This window comes from Furipterus horrens, unplaced genomic scaffold (assembly GCF_987537825.1).
Source record: "Furipterus horrens unplaced genomic scaffold, mFurHor1.1.pri manual_scaffold_11, whole genome shotgun sequence".
NCBI lineage: Eukaryota > Metazoa > Chordata > Mammalia > Chiroptera > Furipteridae > Furipterus > Furipterus horrens.
The window spans coordinates 91,076,805-91,102,021 of record NW_028327181.1 but is presented as its reverse complement, the minus strand read 5'-3'; the positions used below and the strand labels follow the sequence as shown (position 1 = coordinate 91,102,021).

Below are 25,217 nucleotides of genomic sequence, written 5' to 3'. Positions count from 1 at the left end.
GACAAAGAAATTACTACAGTTTGGGTTTTGGAGAAAGCAAATGTTTTATAAATTTGCTGGTAATCTGAGTTTCGATAATGATGATGATGATATTTCCTTAACTACATTATCACACAACCTGGCATCAACTGGTGCTTAACATTACATAGCATTTGGAACTAGATTCTGATTATTACACTAAGTGATTGGGTTTGGCTGGTAATATTTAAAGAAATGAATCAATCCTGATCCACACTAATTTTGTATAGGACATATTATTTTAGGTAAATAATCTCTGGATTTGTCACATTCAGCAGGGACAGGAGAACTTACCTAGCGCCTCCCCTATGGGTAATCCTGGGGGGTTCTCATCAGTGAAGTTACTCAGAGGTGAAGGAAGAAGGGGACCAGGCTGCGCAATGGCTCGCAGGGGACTGTGGCCTCCTTGCAGCATGGGCGGGGGCTGCTGCTCGGGAATCACAGCCTCCGCAGGAGGCGACTGTGGTCGATGCGGAACTGCATTATTAAAAAAAGCACTATTGGGCTCTGACTGATAGGCAGGAGAGAGCTGGGGAGGGGGCTGCTGAGTCAGCTGAGGCAGCGGATGCTGCTGCTGGACCACCTGATTTGGCTGGGGTGGCATTTGATTTGGTTGTTCAGGCAAATTATTCTGCTGCTGACTTAACAAGGCGTGCTGCTGCGCAATTGGAAACGGTGGTCTTGGCAGCTGGGGAAGGGGGTGAAAATGGCGACCGGGGATTGCATACTGCGCATGGGGCGCAGGGAGGGGAAGGTTTATGTGTCTTGGGTTGAGATTATCTTTGCGATGGAATTTGGTATTGGGATAAACAACACCAGGACGTGATTCAGGACTTCTGTTCTGTGGATTTGATTCCAAATCAATCTAGGGAAGAAAATAAGAAGTCTTTTTTAGCAGTGGAAAAATCCAAGTCCTGTGGCTCTCCTCCTTTCCCCACCCCTAGCACATCTTAAGGATCTCACACATTCTTATAAGTAATAGCAAGAGTGCAGGGTGCCCAATCAATCACTCTCTGACATTCAAATTAGAAAACAATTATTTTTTAAATTAGGAAAGATGAAACAGATAAACAGCATATTAAGTCTGAGTCATAAGGAGAGATACTGCCATTTTATTAGCATAACCACTTAAATTCCTTTAAAAGACATTATTTTTAATTTCACACTTTCTTCCTTGGAAGATAACCATTTATTCCTGTCTGATATAAATCATTAAAATGTGTTCTTTCCTTCTGATTTTATTGTTTTTATATATCTCTTTCTTCAAAGATACCTATATTAATTTAAGAAAATTTGAAGTGAACAAATAATTTATATATTACCTTAGTAGAACCATTTTGGTTGGAAGTTTTTGATACTAGATATTGACATGTATTCTTTCAAGAAACATTTTTGAGGGCTTACCAAGGGCTTTGTGCCTGGTGCTGGAGACTGAAGGCAATAAGAAGATTTAGTCTGCACCCTCAGCAGCCAGATTGGCAGCGGTTGGCCAGCTACGGCCCCAGGCCATTCCCAGCCCAACTGATTTCTGTAAGTTTTACTGGAACAGAAGCAGCCACGATCACGCGTTTACTTATCGGCTACGGCTGCCCTCTAACTACAATGGCAGAGGCCAGTGGCTGCGACAGAAACCATGTGACCCACAAGCCTGAAGATTTGCTACCTGGTCTTCCAGAGGAAGTCTGCTAAGCCCTGGCTTAGAGTCCAGGAGAAGATGCCGACATGTAAACACAGAATTAGAAGTGCTGTAAGAGGAAATGGTGAGATCCCAGTGCCCGGGAAAATTCAAAGTGGCTTCACAGAGGCTATGGCATTTGAGTTGAGTCTTGCTCCAAGAGCTGGAATTCTCCAGGGCGGGAAGGACATTCTAGGTAAAGATAACAGCTTACACAGAAGTGGAGAGGAGAGGGAGTGTGGCCAGTTTGAAGAGCTTGAGAAGCTCTGTGTACACAGAGCCACAACTTCGCTTGTTCCTATGTCGGTTTTCCCCTTTTTGCCATCAAATGAAGCTGCAAGAGCCCAATTACACTTGACCTTGAATGAGTCAACACTAAGTAGAAGCACTTTTTTAATCCTGCGAACTGAGGCAAGTACCAAAGGTCTGTAAGCTAGGGAATGCTGTCATCCTTCTGAAATGTGAGTCTGATCATAAATGGTGACAACGTGAAAAATGAAATAGAAGGCGGAAAGAAGCAATTTTTCTTTTCCATTTTTGTCAAAACACTCAACGAGCTGTTTAGGGACACCGATGTCCTTACAAGTTTCAATGCTGAAATATTCACTGAGGAGTACCTGCCTCACCAAAGGCTCTCAAGTTAAGACACAGCATTGGCCATTCCCAAGAATACAGAACTAGCAGCTTGTTCCTGAATTGAACCTGGGGTACACCTGACAAGCAAGCTATGTGCCAACCACGCCCCAAGTACACACTCATCTCTAATCACCAGCTCAAATGGACTGCCATTATGTTGGGCCAATAAGGTCCTTGAAATTACTAGGTGTATAGAAATTGTCTGGAAAATGAAATGAGAAGGATGGCAACTCTGTCCTAGTTGGCCCAAGCTGCTGCAATGCCTGCTCTTCAAATGTCTCAGAATCTGATTAAGGGTCTTAATAAATAAACATTTTGCCTCGTAAATCTTCATCTTTTTAAAGACTGAAGCTCCATTCAGCTGGGATATACTTTCCCAAAGACTGTTGATATGCACACTCTGATTGCATGAAGAGCATGATTAGATGTCAAGGTTGCTTGTGGATAAGCCACTGTTTCAATTGCCACCTTCACTTCTGACTTTGACATGGACAGGTAACTAGGCCAGGGCCATAGAAATTTAGATCGAGACGTGTTACTTCATTATACTACAACGGGCTAGGCAGGATAGGGCACTGTAAGGTCTGAAGGGATCTGAGTCTACTATGATCAGAATTAATGATCACTTTCCTCCTAATACTGAGCTCCCAACTCAAGGACAGCTAGGAAATTTTCTTCTGCAGGACGAAGCATCAGGGTGGTGAAGAAAATGAAACACACCTGTAAGTGTGCCAAGTCTCCTAACAGGGAAGGATCATAACAGAAACGTAAAAGCAAGGATGTGAAAGGCACTGAGCTACCCTGGCGTCAGTTGCTCTGACAGCACCTAAGACTCTGGCACGTGGTTTGGCCCTGCGCTGCCGCTGCCATTGCACGGCCCTCACTAACAAGCCGTGTTCTCTCCCCGCTCCCCTCCCAAACACACAGGACTCCCACGTCCACTGCCGCTGCCCTCTTGCTCTACTGGGAAGCCCCTGGCTGCCTCATTCACACTGAGGCTCCTCCCGCGGGCACTGTGTCCTTCCAGCTATGGAAACCGTGTCAGAGCAGCTATGGGACAAAAACTGAATCAGGAGAGCAGCTGCCCACAGCAAGGCTGGGGTTGGAGATACAGGTTTGGAAATCATTACCATGGAGCAGGTATCTGAAATCACAGAAACGGAGTAGTCTGTAGTAAGAAACCACAGTATGCAAAGAGAGGTGCGGGACAGTGACGGAACCCTGAAAACCCCCAACTTAAGGACTAGGAGCAGATGGGAAGGAGGTGGACAGGAACTTAGCAAAGGGACAGAAGGTCACATTAGCTCGAGTTGTGAAAAGTAGAACAGAAACCAAATAGGAACAAGATGGTCAAGATGAAAGAAGGAGAAAATAGTGCCAAACACCAAGATAAGTTGTCCCTTAGAATGCAACAGTGTCAGAGAAATATTGAGGCCTGATACTAGACTGTGTTTGTTAAGAGGCATATAAAAGATGAGGTGGGAAGGAGAAATTAGGTCAGTAGCTATAAGAAGATGAAAGTCAAAGAAAGTGTCTTCTAAAAAAATAGTCTATCAATCGATTTTTTTACGGGCTGAGGAGGAAGAGCCAGTAGTTAGAATCTAAAGATAAATGAGAAGAAGGGATACGGTCTGTGACATGACCAGAAGGGGAGAGATCAGTTTCAATGGGAACCCCTCCTCTGAGACCGGAGATAAAGAAGTAATGATGGACGAAGGTGTAGGAAAGTGGTAAGTCTGAAGTTTTAAGTTAACAGGGTGAATTCCGACGATAGAAGTCTAAGGCAAGGTCGTCTCCTGATTATAAGGGTAACAGAAGGGGGAAGATAATCAGGCGTGAGAAGAGCTGCTGAGAAATTGGGCAAAAGGAGCCCAACACAAAAGCAACGCGGGAGAGCCTCTTGGGTTCCCTGAGAGGAGAAAACATAATTCCCAGGGGTACCCATCCAGCCAGTAATCTGATTTTCGCTAACCGGCCCGCAAGCACAGGCGCAGAGAAAGCAGATGAACAAATGGATGTACACAGTGTGCGGGGGTGGGGGGCAGAAAGTTATGTCTTCCTTCCCCCCTGAGGAAGTTAAATCTTCCTTCTTCTTCACTACCCAGCTCTTCTCAGTCTGAGACTATTTTTAATGACTCATCTTTTAGCTGTGTCTTCATTTGCTACTTTATCATGGAAAGTCTCTAAATTCAAGTCTATCACCAAATATCACAATTTGAGAAAAGTTTTCTGACAAGTTAATAATGTAGCCAAAGGAAAGGTGGAGGGAAAGAGGGTAACATGTACCCCCCAGACTATGGTGAAACAATAAACATAAAAAATACATAAAAAGGTAAATGCTTTCTTAAAAAAACATTAAGATTCTAAATCCATCAGAACGATGCATTCACTATACGTAAGCAGCATACCTGTTTTGATTCTGCAGGCTTTTTCTCTGGTGTTCGAATCTTATTAATTTCAGGTCCAGGATTATTTATATCACTTTTACCTAAGAAAACATTTTAAAATTCTTATAAATTGTTTCCAATGTATATTGTATTTCCAATGACTATCCAGTATTAGACAAAAGAAATAAAACATTTTAAACATTTTTCACCCATTATTATTGATTTATATTACTGCTTGAGTTTTGTTCTTAAATTTTTAGTAGCGGTTTCTCTGCAAGAAATAAAATTTACAGATATAGCAAACCTCATTGACAAGGCGAAAGCTTAATAAAGGGATTATCTTAAAATACTAAATACGTAATTCCAAAGATAATTTCCCTTCTCCAGAAATTTACAGCCTCAATTTCCTAAACTGGACATAGAAAAAAGTTGGCATTCTTGCCTATTAATAAAGGCTCAAAAATTTGGTCATTTACAAATGCAATTAAGTAATATCCAAATAATGTGTCAATCTAATTTAGTAAAGGAATCTACACTGAATAAAAATATTCTGAAAGAAATGTAGTTATATTGTTTAAAAGTAATAAATATCAAACCAAATATAAGTGAAAGATAAAGAGAGGAAGCAAAATTAAGGTTAAAAATATCATGATTATAATAGACAATGCTATTTCATGGATGGGAAAGGCTTTTAATATTTAACAATTAACTGTTGGATATTTTAAATTCTTTGCAAGAATCCTTGATTTGGGTTCTTGTTTAAGAACATTCCTTTAGGAATGCCACCAAAACTGTAAAATCAATTATTGTGCCAGGATAGCCTTACTATCAAACTTCAAGAAATAAAAACCACAATGTCTGAGATGAAAAGTATACTGGATGGAATTAGCAGCAGGCTGGACAATGCAGAAGAAACACATACTGAAGCGGAAGGCAGAGCAATAAAAAGGATACAAAACGAAATATAAAAAAGAAAAATAATTTTTTTAAATGAAGAGAGCATCTTAAAATGTGGAGAAACTTCAAGCAGACTACTATATGAGTAGCTGGAATTCTTGAAGAAGAAAGAAGGAGGTAAGGCAGAAAAAAAAATCTAAAGAAATAAAGGGATCAAAATTGTCCAAATTTGATGAAAACTGTAAACCTATAGATCCAAGAAACTCAACAAACCCCAAAGACAGGAAGACTGAAAAAAACTATTGATACACCAAGAAGTGTTATAATCAAATTACTAAAACCAGTATAAAAGAAAACTCTTAACAGCAGTCAGGGGAAAAGGACACATTTCATACAGAAAACCAAAGATAAGGTTGACATCAGATTTCTCTGAAAAAATTCATCACCAGCAGACCTGCACTACAAGGAATGTTAAAAGAACTCCTTTGGGCAGAAGGAAAATTGTATCAGATGGAAACATGAATATATAGAAATAAATAAAATTATCAGAAATGCTGACTACATAGGTAATACAAAATATTATTTTTCTTATTTAAAACTCTTTAAAAGATAATTGTATGTTAACACACACACACAAAAAAAAAACGTTTGAAGCTTATAACATGTGTAAAGGTAAAATGCATTATGACAGTACCATAAAGGCTAGGAGAGAAAAAAATGAAATATTATAAGGTTCTTTTACTATACATGAGGTGGTAAATATAAGTTGCAAAGTAGACTGATAAGTTTAAGATGTGTACTATACACCCTATAGAAAATACTAAAATAATAAAGTTATAGCTAATAAGCCAACAAAGGAGATAAAATAGAATCATAAAAAATACTCAGATATACACGGACATGGACAGCGGGGTGGGGAATGACTGGGAGAAAGGGTGGGCTGGGTGGGGGGAAAAATGGGAAGCTGTAACTGAAAAACAATAATAAATAAATAAATAGATAGATAGATAATAAGTACTCAGATAATCCAAAAGAAGGCAGAGTAAAAGGAAAAAAGAAACAAAAAACAGACTGAGAAATTTTTTTTAAAAGATAGAGCAGGATGATAAAATCAAGCCTAACTATATCAATAATCAGCTTAAGTATAAGTACTCTAAATAATCCAATTAAAAGAAAGAGATTATCATATAGGACTGTAAAAAAGTCAAGAGCCAACCTTTCTAAAGGAAATGTATTTTAAATACAAAGCCACGAACAGATTGAAAGTAAAAGGTCAATAAATGATATACTGTGCTGATGGCAGTCAAAACAAAGCTAAGTGGCTTTACTGATACGCAAAGTAGATCGCAGAACAAAGAATATTACCAGCAATAAAGATCATTCATTCCATCATGATAAATAACTTAATCAAGAGCACACAATATTTTAAATGTTTATGTACCTAAATACAGAATTTCAAAATGCATCAAGTTAAACTTAAAAAAACAAAAACAAATACTAATTATATTTGAAGATTTCAACATTCCTTCTCAATATTTTTTTTTTTTAAAGTAGCCAGAAAATCAGCAAGGATATAGCTGACTTGAACAATCCTATGACCTAATTAACATTTATAGAGCATTCCATTCTTCTCAAATGCACATGGAAAACTTAGAGACAGACCATACCCTAAGTCATAAAACAAATCCCAGTAAATTCAAAAGAATTCAAGTCATATAAAACATGTTCTCATAGCACAGCAGAATTAAAAGCAGAAATCAATAACAGAAGACTTCTTAGAAAATCCCCAATAACTGAAAAATAAAATTCACTTTCCTAAATAATTCATGGATCTAATTAGAAATTAGAAAGTGTACAGAATTGAAGAAAATAAAAATACAACACTGGAATTTGTGGAATACACTATTAAGGAAGAAAATTATAACTCTAATATCTGTATTAATCTTTCACCTTAAGAAATTGGAAAGAAATTTAAGAGCTTGAGAGAGACATGCCCTGTTCACATATCAGAATACTCAAGATTATTAAGATGTCAATTCTCCCCAAATTGAGCTATAGATTCAACACAATCTCAATCGAAATCCCAGCAGACTTTTTTTTTTTTTTTTTGTGGAAACCTACAGCTGATTCTAAAATGTATATAGAAATGCAAAGGACCTGAAATAGACAATTTTGAAAAAGAATGAAGTTGGAAGATTTACACTACTAGATTTCAAGACTTTTATAAAGCTACAGTAATCAAGACAGTGTATTTGGCATAAACATAAACACATGCAACCACAGAACAGAACAGACCTCACACATGTGGTCAGTTGATTTTCAACACAGGAACCCAGTTAGTTTAATGGAGGAAGGACAGTGTTTTCAACAAATGGTGCTGAACAACTGACCATATATACACAAAAACAAAACAGAACAGCAAAAACCCTCAATCTTCACCTCACACCATATACAAAAATTAACTCAAAATCAACCTAAAACTATGAAACTTCTAGGGAAAAAAACCAATACATGATCTTTGTGATCTTGAATTAGGCAAAAAAATTTTAGACTGTTCAGAAAAAGAAAAGGCAAGCCATATCCTCAGTGAAAACATTTTTTAATACTACGTTAAGGATTTGTGTATAGAATGCATAAAGAATTCTTATGATATAATCAGACAAACCAATAAAAAAGCAGGCAAAAAATAAGAATAGGGATTTGATCAAAGATATACAGATGGCAAATAAGCCTAAGGAAAAGATACTCAGCATCATTAGTTATTAGGGTCACGGAGTATCAGATATCCACTAGCAAGGGTCAAATTAAAAGGACTGACAATAGCAAATGCTAATGAGAATGTGGAGCAACTGGAAATCACATACGTTACAGCAGAAATAGAAACTGGTCCAGTCACTTTAGAAAACAATAAGGCAGTTTCTTATAAAGTTCTAATATTTCACTCCGGGGTGTCTACCCAAGAGAAATGAAAATATATGCTCAAAGATATACTCACAGCAGCTGAGGAGCCAAAAATCAAAAATAAGTAGGGTGTCCATCAACTGACAGATAAAAACATCATAATGCATTCATGTATGGAATATTAATCAACAGTAAAAAAGGACAAACAATTGACGCGGGTAACATGAACGAATCTCAGAAGCACTGAGCTAAGTAAACAAAGCCAGACAACAGCACAAAACACTACATCCTCCGGGATTTCATTTACTGCCGCTAAAGACGAAAGTCAGATCAGTGGTTGCCCAGGGCCAGGCCTGGAGGAGACAGACCACAAAGGGACTAGAAGGAACTTTTGGAGGTCATGTAAATATGTATCCTGAATCTGGCGGTGTATCTCCTGGAGAAAGGATCCATAGTTTTTATGTCAAAGAGGTCTATGATCTATAAATAAGGTAACAATCCTACTGTTTATATGTTGACACAACTTGGCATATCATCAGTTGAGAATCACGAGAGCAGCGAAGCAACTCACCATTTCGATTTTGCTCATGTGGATCCTTCTCCTGGTGCTGGTTTTGTGGCTGCCCTATGCTGACAGGTGGATGATGCCCGAGGCCATAAGGTATAGGAGACCCCCGTCCATGTGTCTGTAAGAGGTTCATGTTGTAGGCCATTGCTGCCTGGTGTGTAATGATTCGAGGATCAACTGCAAACCTACCCTGGTATCCTGTCCACGGTACCTAAATTATTACAAGAAACAAAATAATTGCACTTCGTACATTTTGAAAGGCAACCTGCTATAGTGCTGTGATTAGGAAAAAGCAAACACACACAGACATGTTAATTTTATCAAAATGAAAAACTACAAAGTCATTGTTAATGGTAACGACTGGTAGAATTATTGCTATACCTCAACTGGCCTCCAGTGGCTCCCTGAATCTTTAGCGTGTAAGGGAAAACTGATGATTTTACAGGTTAGAAGGAAATTGAGAACTTAAAATTGGTAATTATTCCTTGAAGCATTAAGTCATTTTATAGACTTCAACATTTCCCCTCAATATGAATGTATACAGATTACCATGATAATTATCTTTTAAAGTCGTAAGTGTATAGTTATAGAGTTTAACAGACTCAATAAGAGGGGAAAAATTAAGAAACAATTTTGTCTAAGGAGTCTCAACTCAAAAAATATGTACTCCAACTTGATATGAATAACCAAATCATTTAACGTTCATTTATGATAGGCAAAATTCATAAAGGTCATTAATTTAAATTAATGCTTTTGATTAATTCAACTCTTCCCTTAAATTACAGAAACAAACAAATTTCTTTAGTGTGTGTGTGTAAAATTCCTGCATATTAACATAAAAGGGATAAATACAATGATATCTGAGCTACTGTCCCTATTATTTTATTATAACTACTAAATGCAGACACTTAGAAATCTTATATAATAAAAGCCTCTTTGACCTAGTAAAATGAAATATAAATCCTAAGGGACTTACTATTTAAAGCAGATGATGTATAATGTTGCCAGGCTGTCTGGGAAGAAATAACTCAGCTAAAACGGAAAGTCTGTGGGGAGTGGGCATGAATTACATATTTCTTACTGACAGTTATTCGCACTGGCTGCTGTGACTGTGAACTATCACAATCAACAGGGCTGAGAAATGTTTGCAGCTCAGCATTTTTCCATTTGGAGGACGATGGCAGGGGTACCAAAGATTCTTGGCAATGATCACCTGTGCCTGGAATTACAGTACTTGCCTTAAATGAAAGAAAAGCTTTCTAGGCTAAAATTCATGAATTTGGAAACATGAGTGTATCAGCAAATTAACAAAATTACCAAAATATTCAAATATCTTAAAGGAAAAGAACGGGTTTATACAAAATGGAAGCCCTCTAAAAATCATAGTCTTAGAAAGGATTTAATAATGTTTTTAAGTACCAGTAAGATTTTATAAGGTGTGGACTTTCTCAGATAAATTTAGATCCAAGGGAGTTAGACTAATCCAAGCCTCTTTGCTTCCTCCAAAGAACTGCATTTCTTAGGAAGGGTTAGTGAATTATACAGGAATAAAATGGGATAAAAGAAAAATACCACCTTACAAAATAAAGAGACCAATTTAGCAGCTCTGTTAACTTTTAGCCCAATTTCCCCAGTAAAAATATTTTAAAAGAATACAAAGGCTTTCCAAAAAATATCCAATTTACAGATTTCTTCATAGCCACTCACAACCTAGTAGCAAATTAAGCATCAATTCACATTTCTTTTATCATTTCAAAATTGGAAGATTAAAGATAAGAACTGCTTTAAAGAAATTAACAGTCATTGAAAAGTTTTTTAAAAAAAGGTTGGTAGAACACTATTTGGGATAGTCCTAATTAAGTGAAAGCCTATTTTATTTTATTCAATAGAAAGTATATCAAACATCTACTTACATGTAAAGGCACAGACATAACTACATTCCCTCCATAGACAGCAGGTACATAAAGAATGCTTGTCCCAGTGTGAGGATCTATTCTCTGAACAGGGCTTGGCGATTTCCCCAAATTTGGGTGAGGTCCAAGAGGGGGTGGAGGGGTATATGCTCTAATAGGATTGCCAATAAGTACAGAAGGATTGGGCTGAACTGAAAAATAAATAGAGAAAGAGTATACTCAATAGCTGTACATATAAACCTAGAAAAAAATAATTTACATCATCTGACAAAAATATGTATTTCCCAGGTTTGCCATAAATTGTCTTACAATCAAAGAATTATTAGTGTGGAAAAGGAAAGCATATTTAAAAATATGTAACAATTTTACAATGTTCCCTAAAATTAGCCTCAGAGATGCAAAAGATTCCTTTTATAAACTAGTATATTTTTAAATATCTTCTGAGGCTGGAGATGGGTCCTTCAAGAGAGAAAACCATGCACCCACATACACTCTCAGTAAACATTCTTCCAAGACTAGGAAAATATAAACAATTTTTCAGAATGAAGTTTTGACTTGCAATTGTAATAAAGCCACATACAAAATGAAGAATAAACAATTATTATTTGAAAAGCATAATTCTCAACATTTTAAATAACTGAAATAAACTTTATCTTGAAATTTGTATGACCCAACATTTGCAGGATATAAATAGGTTCCAAAAACTTATGCTGCACCAAAGTCTTAAATGTTTTCCTCAAAGTTTCTGGATATGCACCTCGGTACCTACAAAACCACCCCTTTTAAGAAATGACACATGAATAGAAGAGTTAAATGAGTTCTAGGGTGTCTGTGTGTGTGTCCTTCTCCCCACCTTCCTCTTTCGAATGATGAAATCTGTGGTAAATCTATATCATAAAAGTGAGTTTTCAGAGAGCTAATGTTTCCACTTACCAATTCCATCAGTCTGGAAATGATCGTTCTGGGTATGATGCAGGCTTTTCCCCTTTACAGAAAAAATAAAAACCAATGTATAAGAAACATATTTAATATTAGAGAACAATCACCATCTTCCTAATCTTATGCAAATCAAATGTTCACAGCAACAATTAAAACTTAAAGATTATGAGCCTGTAATTAATAACCATTAGACTTCTCTGAACCAACTTTCTTTTCAATGTAACGTCATGGTGGTAGAACTTAAGTATTCTCAGCCTCAAGAATTCTTATAAAAAAAGAAATATGCACTCAGTATGACAAAAACCTAAATTCTTGTCCTTTGCAGTTTCTCTATAAATTTTCTATGAATTAAGTAACAAAACGTAAGAGTTGTATTGCAAGGGAAAAATAGCAGTCTTCAATTATTAAGGGTAAGAACCTTTAAAACAATAACATGAATGTAAGCATGGTTTGGGATTTAGGATAATTTGAGAATGAATCATGGCATCTGGAAGTATAAAATTTACTGAAAAAAGAGAAAAAGATACACTGTCATAATTTGCTTAAGAGAATATACAAATTTTCCAGAAAACAACCTACTGAGAGCGTCACACATGGACATACACTTCAACCCAGTAATTGCACTTCTAGGAATGTACCCAAGGGGAATAATACTGAATTTGGGCACAGATGTGCATCACAGCATTGTTTATACGTGTAGTGATAGCTAACAACCTACATGCCCATCAGTGAAGGATTTACTAAGTAAGCAATGGCAGATCCACATAATGGTATACTAGTCCGCCATTAAAAGTTGTGACTTTTGGGCAGAAAAAGTATTTGAAGAGACAATACGTTATTCTGAATTTGCAGACCTGAAAAAATTTCTTTCTCTTTCCATTGGCTAAATGTAACACAAAGCCATTAAACAACAGAAGTAGCACATTAATACAATTTACTCTTAGAGTCATAAAAATTTGCTATTTGTACATTACATCGGAAAACTGAAGGGGGAAAATATGTCTAGAGCACAAAGAAAAATCCATTCTTGACCAGAGCGAACGTACAGTGAAGCTTCATTTACCTCCCTGTCAGCAACATTAAATATTCAGATCAGCACTAAACATCAAAGGTCAGTTGCTTAGTTATGGGAAGGCAAGGGCAGCTAAGCTCTAACTTAAAACAGTTAAAAAAAAATAAGTCAAAATAAAATTATATTTGGTCAATTAGCCATAAGAGATTCTTCACAGTGATCGGCACTAGGAAGCAAACTTCTGGGGAGAGAGAAGGGGTAAGGAAAGCTGGCAGACGGAGGGAGAAGATGGCAGCCGGCAGAGCTGGCAGGAGCAGGTGGGAAGGTCGGAAGCCTGAGCGGCGAGCAGGGACCGGCAGTCGGGGCACGGACACCGACACCGACAGAGGGAAGGAGAGCCGAGGGCTCAGGAGATGGTCCGAAGAGGGTGACAAACCATTCAGATTTCCTGGTCTGAGGACCCGCCAACCAGGGGCAATTGTGACTAGAATGTGAAGAAAACAGCCATTGAGGCAGCGTGGGTGGCAGAAGCGCGCCGCCAGGATGTCCGCCAGGATGTCCAGGTCCTAATCCCTAGAACCCCTGAAAATGTCACGTCATGTGGCAAAAGGGACTCTGCAGATACAACTAAAGGTGGGGACTTACGGAGATTATCCTGGATTATCTGGATGGACCCAATCTAATCACACGAGCCCTAAAGGCAGAGGCCTTTCCCCAGCTGGAGGCGGAGACGCAGCAGAAGAGGAAGTCGGAGATGCGCTGGAAGGGGCAGTGACAGAGGTTGCAAGGGAGGGAAGGACCCAGGGACCATCCCTGGCTCTGAGATGGAGGGGCCACCCGCGAGAACGGAGACTAGACAATGTTCAGAAATGGGTCTCTTTTATAGCTTTTGGGTTGTGAGTTGTTTTTCACCATCTCTCCTCTGCATAGTTCGTCCAGCGTGTGCTAACGACTGTTCCGTCTTGCTCCCGGCAAGCCCCCCGGGAGCGGGCGGAATGAAGACGGGCGCACTGGGCTCTCTGTGCCGGTTCTGCAGGCGCCCAGGAAACAGGCGCTGCGGGGCGGCCGGGACTGCCCGCTCCCGGGTCCCCTAACACTGGGTACCTGCACTGAACCTTATCACAGCGCTGACCTTCTAATGAGAAGGAAGTTACTTGCTAAACCGCCAAGACGTACGTTTTGCTGACAAACACAGCCCTGAGGCAGGAGGTCCGTGAGCACGTTTAACCTGGACCCAGCCTTCCGATGATATATATATATATATATATGTTTTTTTTCTTCAGTTTGGGTTTTCTTGGGGTTTTTTTTTGTTGTTTTTACTAATTCACAGAGCCTTATTCACTGTAATTTTCTGATAAATATTTATGCTCAATGGTAACAGTAATCTAACATATTTCTTTTTTATTTATTTATTTATTTATTTATTTATTTAATTAATTTTTGGTTTTTCGATTGCAGTTGTCCCCTTTTCTCCCAATTTCTCTCCCCCACCCAACCCACCCCCTCTCCCGCAATCATATCCCTCCCCGTTGTCCGTGTCCATGAGTCATTTATACGGGTTCTTTGACTAAACCCTTCCCTTACTTATCCCCCTTCTCTCCCTCCCCACTCCCCCCTCTTGACTGCTATTCTGCTCTTTGTTCTATTTAGTTCTTTTGTTTGTGTTGTTCTTTAGTTTCCTGTATTAGGTGATATCATATGGTATTTGTCTTTCTTTGCCTGGCTTATTTCACTAAGCAGAATTCTTTCTAGCTCCATCCATGTTGTTGCAAATGGCAGGAGTTCCTTCTTACTTTCTGCTACATGATTTTATTTATGCAAAATCTTACTGGGATTTTAAGCCTTAGTCTAACATTAACAATACTAATTTCTCATATCTATTGTGCTCAGAATTGTGTTGAAAGGTAAACATTAAGGAAACCTGGGGGGAAATCTTACGGTTTAATTATTATGTTCTCAGAAATATCACCTTCTTCTATCAATGAAGTAAATTCCCCTTTATCAGACTCCGACACATAAAATAAAATATGTGGGATTTGTTTCAAAGCTTTCCAGTGTGTCTATTTGGTGGTGGGGGTGAGGAGGGGGAGTGGGCTGTAGTTGCAACAAGATTAAGCTGATAATTAATGAAGCTGGATGACAAGGAATTCATTATACTATTCTCTCTACTTAAGTAAATGTTTGAATTTCCTACAAAAGAAAGTTAAATAAAAAATAAAAGATTTCAGAACAAATTCAAACCTCGATTTTATGGAAATTTTTAAAAATACTGGGGAGAGGAAGGGGATAATGGGACAGAAATAACCTTTGGTTTACAATACCTCAGTTATTTAATATTATTGACTATTATTATAGTTGATATAAATAATAACAAAATAACCAGGTGGATTAATAATTTGGTGAAATACTGTGTTATAGACATAAAAATAACAGATGATATCTACTGGATCAGTGAAGAAAATGCTCTAAAATGTTTTTTAAAACTGGGGATATGGCCACTTTGCCTTTAATTACATAATCTTCTCATTAAAAAAAAAAAAAAAGTCACACTACTGTATGCGTCATAACTATTGTTCACTTATTGATACTTACTGAGCACCCACCCACCTGCAAAGAGTGGGGCTGGACCTGAGGGGCCATAAAAAGAATCTAGAATAGTATTTTTGTCTTCAGGGAGTTTAGAATTTGGGAAAAGCAAGTGGATTCAACCTATATTTTCTTCACCTTTAAAACAAAAACGAAAAGCACACTGCAGGACCTTGCTTAGGATCATCAGACATTTGGTATCATGGCTTCGATCGAGCTGCATCTACAGCACATTAATGACGCTTACATTGCTCAGTTAAATAAAGAAGAGTTGACTGCATTGTACTTAAGAATGTGCAAAGGGTACAATGATTTAGCAACATTTTAAATAACAATAACACATAAAAGTTTCTACCCACTCCTCACATACCCTCGGCTGCTTGCTGTTCCCTGCAGAGCCTATAAAGCCCCCTGCATGAACCCTTTCTTAGGCTCCACTCATCATCTAAAAACACACCTGGAAGCACTTAGGATGAGCCAGATGCACTCGGCACAGAGGCTAGAGCCGTACTTAACACAGGCAAAAACCTCTGCCCTCCTGGAGCCCGTATTCTGGCCTTTGGCGTGTCTCCCCAGTCCCCCACTAGCCCACTCAGTCCGTGGGCTCCTGAACAGGGTCTCTGTGGTGGGAACTGCGTTTATTAAACCCACACCCTTCCTCTGACCATGCCCCCTCCAGCGCCTGCACTGGAGGCTAACTCACTTATTTCTGCTTCTCTAGCACCTGCCAGAGCTGTAGGAGAAACTTAAATAATACCAAACAGTTATTAATACTGTAAGCTTTAGAAATCTAGAAGATTCATTTATGCAAAATACTTAATCCCACAGTAACCCCAAGTCACTAAAGCATTATTGCACATTAGGTTCACTTTTATTAAACTAAGAATATATAAAAGCATATTAACATAGAAAGTAGTTCTATTATCAGCTTAATAACTATTTAGCTAAAACATTTTCAAGATATTAAACCATTCGTGACTGCTTGCACGTTAGGTATATTTTTTAAATGATGCCCAAAACTGACACACTCTATTAACTCATGTCAATAAATTTAACACCATGCTGATGACTATAAATACACCAAAACACTGAAACACACACTAAACATGTCATTCTCATAACTTTCTTTTCTAGATGCTAAGTGCAAGCAGTTTTTTTCAGGCACTTTAGTAAATAAACCAGCTGTCTCTGCCCAAAATAACTATGGCATTGACTCTCCCACCTCCACTCCCTCGGACTGGATTACTTCTTACACAACAACTATAGGTCAAAATCAACTCCAAGACGTTGGCCAAATTTTCTCACTGTGTCAAATACTGCTTGAAATGAACTGGTCACCAACAAAGGATTAGTACTATTTTCTTTATACAAATATTGTTATAATGGCATTCCTTATAAATAATTTGCTTTTAATAAGTGTGATAGGCTAGTCATTTAAACTGCTTTGTTTTATTCAAATCCTGCTAAGACAAGTCTATCAGCAGAAAGGACTGGGCGCTTATATTACGCGAAGGTCACAAGAAGAAATCAGGCACTGGACAGCCTTTTGAGGATGACCACGCACGGCTAAACAGCCCCCTGTGTCTCCACGTACACATCCACACGAGAACACGTCCTTGCAGAGATGGCATGCCGCCAAACGTAACCTTCGATCCTTAAAAGCAAGCAGCAGCCCAATAACCCTCGGACACCGCTGCTCTCTTCTCTCCCTTTCGCCTCTGCAGGCTCGTGAGCAGGCTTTACCTTGGGAGGCGACTGTTGCAGCTTGCTGGCACCTCCTGAATGCTGCGGTCTGAGAGCCCGCGGGATAAACTCAGGCGCCAGTGGGTTCAACACATATGTCTTCTTCAGTTCTAAAGCCTCTAGCTGAGCTTTGATCTGTTCAAAAGTGATTCCGTGTAGGCTATTATTTTCATGACAGAGGGCAATAAACCGCTCCCAAAATTTCCTACAGAAAAGATTTAGAAGATGAGTTTATAATTTCAGTGGGTGAGAACACAAAAATGAACATAAGCAACTAAAGATGATTTCAGATTTCCTCCTCCCACCCTAACTCCTTAGGTCCAATATTCACCTACAACTCAGATATAATCTTCCCACTAAATCACCAAACTTCAGAAGCTGATTCTGAAATTAGAGTCATGTCTCTTATTGTTGAACATAAAAAGTATGCTCTCAATTAATTTTGGCTGATGAATCATAAGTAACACCGTCAATGCTCAACTAGCCACACTAACTAGAATAACAGTTTTAGATACCCACATAAGTAAAGATTCCAAAATCATTTAATTTATAGAAGATTTGTACTTCTAGGCATATTTACATATACATATATGTATACACATACATTATATACACATGAACACATCATATATATACACACATATATACATTATACACATACACATGCAAACACGCACAAAAAATTTAAACTAATTTGAATTATGGGGCCAAAGTAACCTGGTGCTGGATGACAAAGAAAAGCCAACTCAGGACATAAATCAGAGCCACAAAGTAGATAAAACCCTTATGAGGATTCTTAAGAAATATCTAGCTACTCCTGTATTTTTCTCTTACTTAACAGATGCTTGTCACAAGCACAAGTTATAACACTGATGACGAGTTAAATTATGAAAAATATAGGAAATTGAAATGCTAATTTTAATGTTGATTTTTTCATTTCCTAATCAAATGAATAAATACTAAAGGAGAAAATATATTCAAAACTTGTTGCAGTTGTATATTGTTGTTCCTCAAGGTTTGAAAATTGATCTCCAATATAAATAAAATAGTAAATACATATTACAAAAAAGACAACATATAAAAAGTTGAAAAATTTTAAATGACTATTATAAATATGCATACCTATCTTTAATATGAGGTTCAAATAATGTTTTATTATGCTAGAAAAGATATGTGATACGGATTCTTCCCAAGTTGGTATCCTTGTGTCCAGGCGGACAGCAGGTAATCAAGATGGCTTCAAGAAGCATAAATGAAAAGGTTTATATTATAAAAGTTAGTATATGAATGGGAATTGGGTTATTAATATATTCATAAAACTTCGCAGTTTAATTTCAAACTATGTTTCTCTTACATATGCCTTCTACCAGCTTTCCTAATTTGTTAAAGATGAGTTTAAAAAATGGGACCAGGAAAAATTTCAGGCCTACATGCCGACAATAGGAAAAGTAAAAATGCTACAAAATATCACCACTGTGTATTCCTGACAATAAGACATAAAGGCTAACAAAACTGACATTTATCACAGGAAGTGTGTGTTGCTAAGAAACGTACACTAAAACCAGCCCTTTGTTTACATGCATAAGGACTCTTCTGAAGGAGGTTCTTTCTCAGTCTGATAGCTAAGGAAGGATTGTCTTTAATATAGCACTCAGGATCTCAAATCCATATACCTTCTCATCTTTTCTATTTAAAAGGTCACAATATTCAACTGTATGAATATTTACCAACATAATTCTACTACATGCTCTTTTCAAAATGAAGCTTTTTGGTCTAACTGATAAAGCATCAGTTTCATAGAGTGGCATTTCATATTTGTGTTAAGCTTAAAAGACACAGCAAAACAACAAGAGAATGGACTGGCTTTTACTCTAGCTCAGTTTTTAGTACCGATTTCTTACAATGTATTTTCATTTTGATTTTCAGCTTACATAGCAAAAATACTAGAACTTGCTCTATTTTCAAGCTACCTTTTTAAACTCCACATCTTGTTCCTATCCTGTCCCTCACTGACCTCAACTGCACTGAACAGGAGCTGAAGTAACCTTCAAACAACCTCACACTTAAGAAGTTAGTAGCTCCCTGGCAGTCTTTGTCTACAAGACCCCAGGGATCTCAAAGAAGCAGCCTTTAAGCTAAAGGTCACCACTTCGGAAGTAACACCAAACACTTACTGTAAGTTCATCGAGTTAAACTAGTTCTGAAAGTAACTTAAAATTCCCATTTGAAACCTCACTTCTCTTTTGATTGCCCCATTTACAGAGCAGAATGGTCAAGAGCATGGAGAGCATGGATTCTAGATGGGTTTCGGTACGGCTGCCACTCACTGAGCGCTGTGGAACTTCAGGCAAATTACTTAGCCTCTCTGTGTACCTTGGTTTTCTCGTGTGTGAAACAGGGCACCACCAATATTATTATCATACTTTATTATTGAAGTATTTTATTATTGAAATAAATACTTCATTATTCACAGTATCATTATACTTTATGAAAAGACCTCATTTTTAAACTTTTCAGAGAAACATATTTTCTTTAAAAATTATTAGTTTTAAAACTAAAACTTGTCCTTTTTTCTCTTTGTGAAGGCTCTTTCAAAGACTATTCACACTGACCTTGAACTCCCTAATACTTTAATAAAATATTATCCGTGGCATCATAAGGCACTTCTGAATAGTAGCTGAAAGATCACTTGAGAAGTTTGTCTATACTCAAAATAAGAATAAGAATTCACCAGTTTGGCCCTGGCAGGGTAGGTCAGTCGGTTAGATCATCCTGATTTGCTAAGGCTGTGGGTTCAATCCCTGGTCAGGACACATACAAGAATCAACCAATGAATGCATAAATAAGTAGAACAACAAGTCGATGTTTTCTCACCACACCTCCATCTCTCTCAAATCAACCAATAAAAAAGAATTCACCACTATTCTTATTTAAAGACTTCACCAATTCTCAGCCCCCTCCCTAAAATGTGAACATATTATTATATTAACAATTTTTCCAGTAATGTTGGTTAAAGAACCCAAGTGTGTCTCTACATAAGTATTTCAAAGGATAACCTAACTTTCAATCACTACATTAATACAAATTTTGGTTTGGTTTTTATGCTTCTAGGATCACTGATAAAACCTTGAAAAATTACTGATGTCCTCAGGTCATAGAAAGTGTGTGTATGTATGTATACAGACACATATACACACATCTCTACACATATGTGAAATATGTTTATATCTCACAGAGTAAATGGAATCTGCAAATAAAGCAATGCAGCTAAAAGGAAGGCCTTCCCCAAACACACTGAGGAAATGTGTGACCCCGCTCTGCCCTTTCCCCTTCAGTGCAGATCTGCCTGTACACTCATCCCTTCCTGGGCAAGGCAGGGTAGCCCAGGGAGAAGAGTTTGGATTGTGAAGTCAGTCTGACATCTGTTTGAGTGAACCATGTAACAGCTATATGACTCTGGCAGTAATTTCAACACTCTGAATCAGGCTGCCCATTTAAAATGCAAATAAAATACCCACATTGCAGAGCTGTTTGGACAACTGAACGAGGCAAAGTGTGCAAAACACTTAACCTAGCACCTGGCACAGAGAAAGCCATCAATAAACAGCAGTTATTATATTAATAGTTGTAGGTTTGGTGAGTGGGGGAGGGGAAGTTCACTATATTGATTTCAGGTTAATAAAGAAATTCTATTTAAAAGTACTTTACAACAGCATGGCTGGTGCGACTCAGTGGATTGAGCACCAGCCTGTGAACCAAAGTTTCTCTGGTTCGATTCTCAATCAGGCCAAATGCCAGGGTTGCAGGCCAGGTCCCCAGTTGGGGATGCGTGAGAGGCAACCACACATTCATGTTTCTGCCCCTCTCTTTCTCCCCTCCTTCCCCTCTCTCTAAAAATAAATAAAATCTTTAAATAAATAAATAAAAATACTTTATGACAAAAAAGATTATATAACCAGTTGTCTTCTATACTGGTAATGTAAACATAGTAATTATTCCTTGAAAACTTGATCAATATTTAGAAGTATCATATTAGTTTTCTGAAAATACCGAATGGGCAGAAGGGAATGTTTCTGATTATCTCAAACTACAAAACATTCACACCTCCATTTTTACATGGTATCTAAGAATCACATTATGTTCTCCAGGTTTACCTGTATTGTGAAATTAAATTAATCTCTATGAATTTATAGAGTAAAGCATAAATATCCATAAGCCTCAACTATCAGCTCTTGGGTTAGAGCCATGATTAAATGATCCAAATAACACAAATCATCAACATTCCCATTTAGCTATGAGTCACATGACACAACATATTTACCTCTCTGAAAATATTTTGCTTAGCTTACAAGTTAATTTTGCAGTCTTTGGTATATACCAGCTCAGTAGTAAGAAATAAGCAACCAGGAGAGCTGGCTTCGAGTTAAAAATTAGCCCTGGATAATTCTGATGGCTGGGCCTCGGAATCACTCACCTATTTGCTCCGAGAAAGTAATGGCTTGTTAGAGAAGGGGTGAAAACGCTGTTCTCGGGCAATGCACAGTACTCTACAGAAACGGGTAAAGGTTTTCTAAAAGATATTCATGTTGGTAAATGTCTGGAGTTATTTATAAGGACAGTCCAAAACTAATATGGCTCAAGATACTGTTTTACCTAATTTATTCCCCCAACAGTTTCTACTTTTAATACATGTCCAATTTTATACATGTGTTTTAATCTATTAAATTCTCATCAAACTGTATGTGTTCTCACATTTATCAAATGACAAATAGAAAAACTAAATGATAAAATATCACAGCAATATGCTACCCAAATATACTTTTAATAAACAGTAAACGGACCGATTTCTGTAGGCAGACACACTTTGCTTCCTCACGCAACCAAAGAAAGAACTACAACTGGATCTCAAAACTAATAACACCCAGAGCCATCAGAAAATGGAGCTGTATGGAAGTCTGACAACCAAGGACTTAAGCCACATTCATCCAGACGAGTAGGAGGGGCAGTCTCAGAGACAGGTAGAGAGGCGTGGAGAGGCGCCGGCAGCGGCAGAATGAACGATCCCACATTCGTGTAGTAGATAAAAATCGGGAGGGACACCTTGGGAGCAAGCAATCCCAGCCACAGGCCAGACCACACAGCCCAGGGTTCCATGCCAGGAAGATAAATTCCCAAAACTTCTGGCTGTAAAAACCACAGGGGTTGGGGTGGTGGAAGAAACTGCCAGATTTTCAGGAGACTTGGCTTAAAGGGACAGTTCAAATTTAGAACATGTGCAAACTCACCCACTCTGGGGTGCACCACCAGGGCAACAGCTGGAAGGGCGCCAGTTGCATACAGGAAGTGGGTGAAGTGGCTGGAAATGGGCTGAATGCCAGGAAAATCTCCAGAAGCCAGGCAGTGGCACTGTCCCCTCTCTGAACCCTCCCCTAACACAAAGGCACAAAGCAGTAAAGTGGGTTGCCCTGCCCTGGCGATTACCTAATTCCATCCCACTCAATTTACAGGTGCCTTTTCTACAATAGGCCATGCTAGTAAAACACAGAGTCAAAGCAGCTCTACCTAATACACAGGAACAAACACAGAGATGTTGCAAGTTGAGGAGACAAAGAAATATGGCTCAAATAAAAGAACAGAACAAAACCCCAGAAAAATAACTAAATAAAACAGAGATAACCAACTTATCAGTTGCAGAGTTCAAAACACTGGTGATCAGGATGCTCAAAGAACTCACTGAGTACAACAATAACATAAGGGGAGAAATGAAGGTTACACTAAGTGAGATAAAGAAAAATCTACAGGGAACCATTAGTGGAGGGGAGGAAGCCAGGATTCAAATCAACAATTTGGAACAAAAGGAAGAAATAAGCATTCAACCAGGACAGCAAGAAACAAAAACAATTTTTCAAAAAACGAGGATAGTATAAGGACCTCTGGGACATCTCCAAACATGCCAACATCCGAATCACAGGGGTGCCAGAAGGAGAAGAGGAAAAGGAAGAAACTGAAAATTTATTTGAAAAAATAATGAAGAAAAGCTTCCCAAATTTGGCAAAGGAAACAGACATACAAGTCCAGGAAGCACAGAGAGTCCCAAACAAGTTGGACCCAAAGAGCACCACACCAAGACACATCATAATTAAAATGCCAAAGGTTAAAGGTAAAGAGAGAATCTGTAACAGAAAAGCAGTGAGTTACCTGCAAAGGAGTTCCCATAAGACCAGCAGTTGATTTCTCAAAAGAAACCTTGCAGGCAAGAAGGGACTGGCAAGAAGTATTCAAAATGATGAAAAGCACGGGCCTACAACCAAGATTACTCTATCAGCAAAGCCATCATTTAGAATGAAAGGACAGATAAAGTGCTTCCCAGACAAGGTAAAGCTAAAGGAGTTCATCATCACCAAACCATTATTACCTGAAATATTAAAGGGCCTTATTTAAGAAAAAGAAGATCAAAACTATGAATATTAAAATAGCAACAAATTCACAACTATCAACAACTGAATCTAAAAAAACAAACTAAGCAAACAACCAGAAAAGGAACAGAATCATAGATATAGAGATCATTTGGAGGGTTTTCACCTGTGAAGGGGAAGGGGGAGAATGGGGGAAATGGTGGAGGGATTAAGTAGCACAATGCAGGTACAAAAGAGACAGGGGGATGAATAGTGCGGGAAACGGAGAAGCCAAAGAACTTATATGCACAACTCATGGAAATGAAATAAGGCGGGGAGACTGCTGGAGGGAAGGAGGGTATCAGGTGGAGAGGGGCAAAGTGGGAAAAATTGGGACAACTGTAATAGCATAATCAACAAAATATAGTTTAAAAAACAAAAATAAACAATAAAGTAACTAAAATTCTCAGAAGGCCAAATAAACATGCTTAGTTTTATTCATTTGTAACTTGAAATTAATATATTCTCTTCTCCAATTTTTTGTCATTAGTGGTTAAAAATGAATGAAAATCTATTTTTAAGTAAGAAATTAAATAAATTTTACAACAGATTTAGCTATACATAGTTAAAACCATTCAAGTGTTTTTAAAAACATTATTTTTCATAATGTAACCATAAATTAAAACTTGATTCCTTTGTTAAGGGCCTTCCCCTATAAGGGACATTAACTTCTTTTGGTGTCTTAAACTCTATTACATGCAGCTTATTCTTAAAGGTCCCTAACTGTTTCCCTTTCCACAGAATACTTTTCTCCTGTTTCAGGGGGAAAAAAAAAGACAATAAAATGCTGCCATATCTACATTGCAACGGAAAGCTGGTTTAGTGAGGGCCGCCTCCTAACAGCACTATTTTAATTCTAACATCAAAAAGGCATATTTGGAGCTGTCAGCATCTCTTTCTACTATTCTGAACTCATTTTGACAGGTAGTACAATACTTATAAAATTTTAAGTAATCCCTAGCGTATTTCTTTCTTTTTCATAAAAGAACATTACAAATTTCTATTGCACTGGTTTTTTTGTTACCATTAACATAGTTTTTAAATACTGCAAAGGCCAAGTATTATACGGCTGGCTTCATGCAGGTAAAATTCCTATTAACTTGTACAAATCAAAAGCGCATACAGACATTTTTAGTTTACACTGCTCTTTTAACAGTCTTTTAGTAGAAATGGTCTCTACGACTATAATCTAAGGAATACTAACAATGTTATCCAAAGACAAGAAACAACAGCTTGTAACACCGCTGATTTTCGGAGCCTCTGGATTAACCAGACAAGAATTACTGACATTGAGAAGCCTTGGGAGAAAATGAGTGGAGAAGGAAATTCATCCAAAACAATCTAAAACAATAATGAATGGGAAAAATGCAGCATCAATATAAAATGTCATTTCCATTAAAGAGACACACAGACACAACAGCCCTTGGGGACCCTTGCATTAGCTGTTCCCTCTTCCCGGTGCACTTCTACCCCAGGTGTCTGCAGAG

General features: G+C 37.9%; 1 protein-coding gene across 3 annotated transcripts in view; it reads right to left on the bottom strand.

Moving 5' to 3' along the window:
- HELZ (helicase with zinc finger) overlaps positions 1–25,217 on the bottom strand; it is a 129,279-nt gene that overhangs the window by 21,302 nt on the left and 82,760 nt on the right. For all 3 annotated transcript variants that reach the window (XM_090291094.1, XM_090291096.1, XM_090291095.1), the window contains exons 24-29: positions 17,276–17,480; positions 11,929–11,980; positions 10,996–11,186; positions 9,086–9,293; positions 4,738–4,817; positions 313–883 (exon numbers count right to left, since the gene is read on the bottom strand). In XM_090291094.1, coding sequence (XP_090147220.1) covers positions 313–883; positions 4,738–4,817; positions 9,086–9,293; positions 10,996–11,186; positions 11,929–11,980; positions 17,276–17,480 — 1,307 coding nt within the window. The remainder of the gene's footprint in view (positions 1–312; positions 884–4,737; positions 4,818–9,085; positions 9,294–10,995; positions 11,187–11,928; positions 11,981–17,275; positions 17,481–25,217) is intronic.